Source organism: Xyrauchen texanus, chromosome 21, assembly GCF_025860055.1.
Source record: "Xyrauchen texanus isolate HMW12.3.18 chromosome 21, RBS_HiC_50CHRs, whole genome shotgun sequence".
Taxonomy (NCBI): domain Eukaryota; kingdom Metazoa; phylum Chordata; class Actinopteri; order Cypriniformes; family Catostomidae; genus Xyrauchen; species Xyrauchen texanus.
Genome location: NC_068296.1, coordinates 26,666,554 through 26,675,504, shown reverse-complemented (window position 1 = coordinate 26,675,504; position 8,951 = coordinate 26,666,554). Strand labels below are relative to the sequence as shown.

General features: G+C 38.6%; 1 protein-coding gene across 1 annotated transcript; it reads left to right on the top strand.

Moving 5' to 3' along the window:
* The first annotated feature begins 3,134 nt into the window (after positions 1 to 3,134).
* LOC127661938 (carbohydrate sulfotransferase 1-like) lies at positions 3,135 to 5,407 on the top strand. Its single transcript, XM_052152906.1, has 2 exons — positions 3,135 to 3,285; positions 4,290 to 5,407. Exons 1-2 carry the CDS (start codon positions 3,147 to 3,149, stop codon positions 5,405 to 5,407), a joined length of 1,257 nt encoding a protein of 418 aa, XP_052008866.1. The 5' UTR covers positions 3,135 to 3,146.
* Positions 5,408 to 8,951: the final 3,544 nt, after the last annotated feature.

Sequence of the window (8,951 nt, the reverse complement as noted above, 5' to 3'; positions counted from 1 at the left end):
GACATATTCTACTATTAAAGGTGCTGTAAGTGACTTAAGACATTTTGCAAACTTGTCCCAGGCTTGAATTAATGAATTAGACAGTCCCATCCTTTCAACCACACACCCTCTCTCAAAAACACACCCTCCAAAATGAGTTCTTTCTGTTTCTTTCGTGCTGTTTACAGTGCACGTTGTCACAGAGAGAGGTGCAATTTTGCAGGACACCTATTTTAGTTTACCTGTCTCTGGACGCTGAACACCTTGTGATATTCTTTCATGGAATCATTCATGGAATGTATTTTCTGTACCCCCTGTTGTTGACAAAATGGATTTAAAGGGTGGCTTAAAGGGGGTGGCTCATTTAGGATGCAATTTGTCCATTTGAATGAGAGGCAGATCCTGCATTTCTCACACCTGAGCAGACCTTAACTGAAAGCTGCAGCCAACAACTGATTTGTAGCACGTTTGATACAATGGGGGCAGCTGGTTTGGGTTGTCATCTGTGTGCACTCAATAGGCTGCACCAGCTTATTGAACAGATATTCAACATTTAGTATTAAACATCTAGACAATGTCACTTGCAAAACACTGAGAAAGGCAATGCTTGAAGTTTTGAATTGAATTTCAGCCATTTGTAAAGAGCTATTTGAATTCACCTCTCTGTTTTGAAGCATATTCAAACAGGCAGTTTCATGGATTAAGCCATCCTGAAACTCGATGAAATTCTGTCTGTCCCCTTATGATAGCTACCACCTCATTTGAATCTCAAAAAGCTTATTTTGAGGCTTTTTTTGAAGTTTATCTCACACTAGTCCTGGTGACAGTTTTAAGGTCGTGATTTTGTCATTTCAATATTGAAATAGTATGCTAATAAGGACAAGTATCCTATTATATTATTGAAATAATGAAACACATTATGTTGTGGCCCTCTGAATCAGATTATATCTAATACAACCCCTGGGAGAAATTTAGCACCCCTTTTCTCCTTGTTTAGGCTTTAGCTAACACAGTGAAACACAATGTCTCACTCCAAAAAAGCTTGCATCTTTTTGTCGTAAAAACCCGCAAGCAACTCAAATTGAAAAGCTCACCATTCACACATACTGTAGACTAATTGCAAAAATTCTTGGTGTCAATAGAAATCTGAGAGGCTCCCATTTGCTATGATATAAACCATTTTATCACCAATATTTGATAACATATTTTTCACATGATTTGTTTAGCATGCTTTTCCTGCTGGACTGCACATTTTGTTCCACACATCTTAAGATATAACATTGGATTACTCACACAAGCAAGCTCACTGACATGTCAAAAATGGCTCAAAGGTCAAAGAAGATATAACATATTTGGCCACTTGGGGCTTACAGCTGAAACGATCGGCACATAAAAATATGTTTGTATCTGATGTCTTACAGAAATCATATTCTTTGTGATACATTTGAAAATCTTTCTAACTGTGCTTTTAGGGTGACGGAATAAACTGTATAGTCACATCCCTAAGAATGAACTTTCATTTGATAAATGATTTGTCCATTTAAGTGCTTTGTTAAAGACTTTTACATTCACATTAATATTTCTACCACATTACCTCTAGGTGATGCTTTTTGCTGATGTTTTCAGCCCTTATTTTTTATTTTTTTTGTAACATAACTACAAAATTGATGGTATTCTATGAGTATTCACTTTCAAATGATACCCCAAATGCCTTTTAAGCGTTCCCCTTGTGGACCTTGTGGACCTTGTGGATGGAGGTGGCTGTGGCTCAGTTGGTATAGTGGGTCGGCCACTAATCACAGGGTTGGTGGTTCAAATCCCAGCCCACACGACTCCACATGCAAGACACTGAACCCCAAGTTGCTCCCAATGGCAGGCTAGCACCTTGTATGGCAGCTCTGCCATCACTGAGATATATCCATCTGCAGCACCACCAGTTTCAGAACCCCAGCGCCAGAAGTGAGGGGCGGAGTTATTGACAATGAGACAAGCATGGTGTAAAGTTGTCTAATGTTTTTGACATCATGTGGTGAAAAATTATCACATATATTAAGTTTATCTGGTAAATATTTAATTTGTTCTTAAATTTATCATCTTATTGAAGCTTGAATATGTTGTCATACTTTATTATATAAAAAAAAAATTCTACAGATGGTTTGATACATTTTTGCGTGTTGTAAATGGGCCTTGCGGTGACGTTTTGAAGACATCTTGTGAAGGTGTTAAAGTGTTTGTTCCACGTTCCTCTGTTATATGCATTGTTTGTGAGTTAATGTTACCTTATAGTTGAGTTTTTTTTTTTAAGTTGAGATTATTGTGCGGTGCTTTCATCTCTTGTAGAGACATATAACGATTCAGAGAGGTGATTCATTACCTGAGCTGCAGGATTGTCATGATAAAATGGGCCTAGGGGTGAATTGGTCATTTGTTGTATACATTTTTATTGTTTCTTTTAAAACGATGCTGAATTTTCTCTCTTTTTTAGTGTTTTGACATGTTTTATTTTACATAAAGAAAAATGCATGCTGCACATGTTCTTGTGAAATAAAGTATATTTTATATAAAATGCCCATAAGTTTCAAGCATTATTTTTCACCATCATGATCAGGAAGTAACTCTCATAATACAATGAAACGGATAACTATATACAATTATATTACACAAGATCAATGTTTTAAAATGCTTATTGTACTGTACCTTAATGTATCATTATAACATACGTATAAAGTATGACGTTTCGTGTGTAATAAAAGCATGCCCTTTCGTGTCTAATAAAAGCAAACTACGCTCCAAAACATTAGGTGGCGCTATTCGGTTTAGAAAGTAAGCTCCGCCCCTCACTTCCGGGTCTGGCGCTGGGGTTCTGAAACTGGTGGTGCTGCGGGTCTGCAGCTGGATACTATTGCCACCATTGGTGTATGAATGTGTAAATGGGTTAATGAGGCACAGTGTAAAGCGAATACTGTTAAGGTTAAAAGGGTGCTATATAAGTGCAGACCATTTACCTGCCAGTGGAAAGTAAAAAATCAACCCTGAACATCAAAGAAAGTTTTTATGCTCCCCTAAACTACAGAAGTTTCTTTATACTAGCCAACATGGCCATACAAGAATAAAAGTACATATATGCCTTTCTCATAGAGGGAAGAATGAGATCGTGCAGGAGCAGTATGGAGTGCTCTTGGAAGACTCTATTGCTGCTGGTGTGCACATCCTTGGGGGTGCAATACACTGCCATCCGTTCCCTCCGTGACTCCTTCAGTGGCCCATGCCAAGACTCCGCCCACTGTCAAGGACACCAGAGTAAAGGTGAGTCACCGTACTGTAATACAAGCAGTCTTGATTTTGCAGTGCTGTAACAGGAAGAAAGGAAAATGCAATGTGTACATGAAATGGTGAATTATTTTATTCACAATGTATAGGGTATACATAATTTTCAGTTTGACTAAATTAACAATCTCAACATGTTTGGTTATGATGACAGTTTTATAACTTATAATTTTATAATTTATAATTTGTGGGTGAACTATCCCTTCAAATTCAATTTTAATTCATGTTTGGTTAAGATCATACCAAAGATGAATTCTCTTTGTATAGGTGTATCTCTATCAAGGCTTCACTTGTGTACTTAGTATTTTTGTAAGGAAAGATATTAGCTACCATCATCTGGAGAAAACTGTTATAGATGCAGACTGAAAATGTCCTCCTCCACGTTGAAAGAAAGCAAGATATCAATAATTAATTCTAGAATTATCTCATCATTAATCTGCATTAAAATGTCCTCGTGGACCAGCTGTTTGCACTTGCAGCAAGCGTCTACTCACACAACCTAATGTGACACATGCAATCAGTCTCTCATCAACTGTAATTACAAACGTTATCACTCTCTCCCAACATCCAGCTATATATACTAATTGTTCATTTTGAGCAAAAGTCACATAATCTTTTTTCTTATGTGGAGAAAGGCAGTGATTGTTCATATTACAATTTGGCTCCTTTTTTCCACATATTGCTTCAAAATGATGAAATGATTACTGCTGCTGAATGAGGCAATCCAGGTCTTCGAAACAACATGATTATTGCTGTGCATTACCTCTCAGAGTAGGAGAATAGGTTTCTCAATTGCACTGGACTTTATTAAAGTTCTGTAAAGATTATGCATGTCATGCAATGCCCCTGGTTTCATATCTTAACCAAATAACTGATTGATTAAAGAAGGAGAAGCTGAACTAATTGGGTCTTTTGGGGCTCTGTAATGTCCACTGTGGTTTTGAGAGCAGTTTTATCTCTCTCTCTCTTCTTCTCTTCCCTAGAGCAGAGATTGAAATATCTGTGCGATGACAGTCATGTCCCAGCTGAAACTAATGCTGCTCGGAAACACATCCTTCTATTTGCGCAAACTCGTAGTGGCTCATCCTTCACTGGACAGCTTTTCAATCAGCACCCAGCCATCTTTTATGTTTTTGAGCCACTCTACCATGTCCAGCAGGCCTTCACCAATTCTAGTAGTCGCCTGCAAAGGGCTTTGGATGGTAGAGCTCTTTTGGGGGCCTACAGAGATCTCCTTCTCAATCTCTACAACTGTGACATCAACTTCCTGGAGAGTTACATTCGCCCTGAACCACAGGATCACATGACTGGAGCCTTTTTCCGACGCAGCTCAAGCCACGCCCTCTGCACACCCCCTGTCTGCTTAGAAGGAAGTGAGGAGATCCTAGAAGGACAACCGGATGAAGCCTGGTGCCCCAAAAAGTGCCAAGCCTTGAACCTCACCCTGGCCTCTCAGGCTTGCCAAGCACAGAACCACGTGGCCATCAAGACAGTTCGTATCCCTGAGGTAGGAGATCTACGTACTCTGTCAGAAGACCCCCGTTTAGATTTGAGAATTGTACACTTGGTGAGGGACCCCCGAGCCATTCTTGCCTCACGCATGTCTGCTTTTGCGGGTAAATTCAGGGCCTGGAAGATCTGGAATGCCACTGGCCGCCAACCACGGTACGTGGACCTGACACCAATAACAAGAACATGCAGAGATATCGAGTATTCAGTGGAGACTGGCCTGCAGAACCCTACTTGGCTGCGGGGGAGGTATCTTTTGGTGCGCTATGAAGACTTGGCCATGAATCCGGAGGAAAAAGCCAAGGAGATCTACAGATTCCTGGGGATGGACTTGCATCAAAGAGTGGTCACATGGATTGCAAATAACACCAATGGCACTGCCCCATCTTCTTCGGATTGGAACTACAAGTACTCTACCAAAAGAGACTCTAAAGCCACAGCTCAGAGCTGGAGGGTGCATCTAAACTTTGATATTGTTAAAACAGTTCAATCTCTATGTAACAGAACTCTTGCCTTACTAGGCTATAAGTTCTTCCATTCCATAGGTGAACTAAGGAATGTAACAAAGAGTTTAATGGAGCCTAGGACATAGTGAATGAGCCTTTACGTGAACTACTTTTTGGTTACATATAATATTGTGTTTAATTGCATTTCATATTTGTCATCATAGGGGTGGCATGGTGGCTCATTGGGTAGCACTGTCGCCACACAGCAAGAAGGTCCCTGGTTTGAGTCCCGGCTCACCCTGGGCTTTTCTGTTTGGAGTTTGAATGTTCTCTCCATGTTCACATGGGTCTTCTTCCGGATGCTTCAGTTTCCACCACAGTCCAAAAACCTGCAGGTTACGTGAACTGGAAACTCTAAATTGCCTGTAGGTGAGAGTGTGAATGTGTGTGTTAGCTCTGTGATGGACTGGCAACATCATGGTGTTTCCCCACAACCCTACATAGGACAAGTGCCTATAGAAGATGGATGGATGGATTTCTTAGCTTGTTCTCGTAACATGAATACTAGTTGTCAGAGCCACGTTACAACTTCATGGGGCCTGGGGCTAACACACCCCTCCTATGTGTGACTCCTTTATGAATCCTACTATGGCAAAGGATTACATGTGAATAGGGATTAACAGTAGTGTCTCAGGGTCATTATTTAGTGTGGGACACAAACAATCACTTAATTAATTATTTGAGCGATCTTTGAAACATTGATGAATAATTCCAAATTCTGTCTGTCATTTTGACAGATAAAAAGAGCCAAGAAAAACATTTTAACATAGTGCATCAGTTTTGACTTCACTCTTTGTCCCTCACATTCCTGCTGTGCATATGCCCTGTTTATTCCCTGGTATTAATATGCGTATTAGATGCGTAATAACTTGCGGTATCATCATTTACACCTGGTATTGTGCATCACTTTTGTGTTAAGATTTTGAGTATAAGGGTATCTTATTTTATGTCTACATACATCAATCATTACTACAGTGTATTAATGTGTGATAATAAAGCAGTGCATAATTTCAGCCAATTTTGCATGGATTTAATATAAGTGCAAACATTATGTTTAGAGCAGAATTTTCCTTTATTTAGTGGAGTAACTGTGTTAACTGAGCTTCACAGATGTGCATGTTACACTTTATGTTCACATCAGGGGCTATGAAGTTCTGTGAACTTGTGCATGAGTGTATGTGCTTTAACCGGTAAAGTTTCAAAACCGGTGGAAGTTTTACATTTGAACTTATTGGTTTCACTGGACTCAAACAAGGGAAGTAAAAAAATCGATCATAAAAGCCTATCTACTGTCATGTATGTGCCATTATAATAGATGCTACGCCCCTCAATGCCCTAATAATTATAAAATGAAAACAAGTATGACTGATAAAAATAGACTTTATTCGTGAGTGACGAATAAAGACCATTTTTTGGGAAACCTCTGAACATGGTGCCACACAAACATCCCTAATAATTTAATCTCAGCACAAAACACCACTAAAATGTGCATATCCATGTCAAAAAGCTCAAGTGACCGTGAAAGTAAGCCACAAATAGGCAAATTGTCAAAGGGTGTGCATATTATCTCACTAACTTGAATGAACAGCATAACAAAACTTATCAAATGACAGATTCCCAATATTTACCAGTCACTGATATCTAATACAAACCAAAGCATCAACAACACAACACCTCAACATAATGGCAAATGATGCATCCAAACAACAGTACATTAGAAAAAAAATTGCTTTTAATACTTAACAGTCAATTTCACTACGCAGGTCTGCAGTCAAGAGCAGTAATTTCCGAAACTCATGTCAACAGCTGACATAAATATGATCAAAGCTTTTGATTGGCTCAGGGGCAAAGGCAAACTAGTCCCTCAGGCCATCATTGAACACTAGTTGCACATGCGCATGACGTTCTCCAGATCGCCGTTGAATAACATTGAGGATGAAGGGCTAGCCCCACAAATAGCAAATGAGAAAGATTAAATGGCTTTTATGCAACATACCTTAATAATAGTATAATTTCTGAAAAGAATATATACTTTTTTCTTTTATAATGGACATAAAACACATTTGAGTTGCAGAAAATATATTATTTCTTAAAATAAATGTATGATGATACCATGGAATTTGCACAATAGCGCCACCTCTATTGAGGCTTAGACCCCCCTTGCCCCTAATGTAGAGATGTGGCTGTCAATTAATTTATGATGATTACATTGCTTGGTAACCTTCCTTGAGCATCAAGTCTCATAAAGTAATTAATAGAATAATGCCCTCATTTTAAGTAAACAACATGTACATTGACTTGACCAAAGAACAAATACCAACAATAGCACAGCAGTCTCGCAAGTGACAAACATGACAAAGCTCGTGAACTTAAGAGCAGGTAGTCTACATGAGTCTTTGTATACAGAGGTGGGTAGTAACATGCTACATTTACTCCGTTACATTTACTTGAATAACTTTTAAGAGGAAAAAATTACTTTTAGAGTAAAGTAAATTTCTAATGAAAATTGTTTTACTTTTACTTCATTACAGTGGATGATGTTCCTTTGTTATACTACTGGGTTTAATTTTAATGAATGTGTAATTTATTGAGAGATTATTGAATGGGACTTTTATGACAGTGGAGGTTCAGCTGTGCACGCTGTCACAGACTGTCACTCAAGCCGAGTCTATCACTGCTGCAGCATCAAGCATTCAAAGTGAAACACTTTCTTTGCTCCACATAGTGAAAAAACAATAGTTTCGTCATGCAGTGCCTTTATTTAACACCAGTGGTGGGCAGTGCATTAAAAGTCTAGGCCTTCAGTGTGATTCATGCCATTAAGAAAACACTGTTTCACAATGAATAAGACACCATATGCCTTTGGGCATCATACATTATGTTGCAGCTAATTAATGATAATAATTTACATTTTAAAAACACATTCCTTCTTGATATTTCCGACCATAAATGTATTCTATTCCCTGATATTGGGAACTCAAACAGCAGAGGTTTGACTCTCATTAGAGATGTCTCCTAGCAACCCAACTGATAAACAATGCTGCAGCACTAGCATTTGTGCTTCAGGTGTACAATTATCAAAAGAGATTATAACGTTTTATACACCTGTTTGTTAAACAAGCTTTAATATCGTTTAATGTGGAAACTAATTTAGCGATATTAATTAATAAAGTGAATGTTGATCACTTACTGTGATATATCTGCCTGTGTGTCGACATGTTTGTGTGGCATCATGCACCTGCATCTCGGCGAAATCTTTTGAGTTGAGAATTTCTGCAGGAGCCTACAAGTTGTAATTCTGACTTCAAGATGCATTGCATTGCACTTCTCCTAGTAGGAAGTTGGAAAATCCGGCTTTCGGAGTTGAATAGAATGCAGCAGTACTGCTCAACTTGATCTGACACTGAACGCTCAAGCAGCCTAATTTACACTTAGAAAACTCCTGATGTTGCAATAACAATGCAAAAAGCACTTACCAATTTACTTGAAGTGAAAATCAGTCCTCCTTTCCTGATTAATTATAAAAAATCTTGTGTTTTTAAATCCATAAGGATCTCTTTTTCAATGCTGATAGTGGCAGTAATGACAGTCGGCTCGTCAGCAAGTTCTCGCGCTCTTTGCTTTCAAATT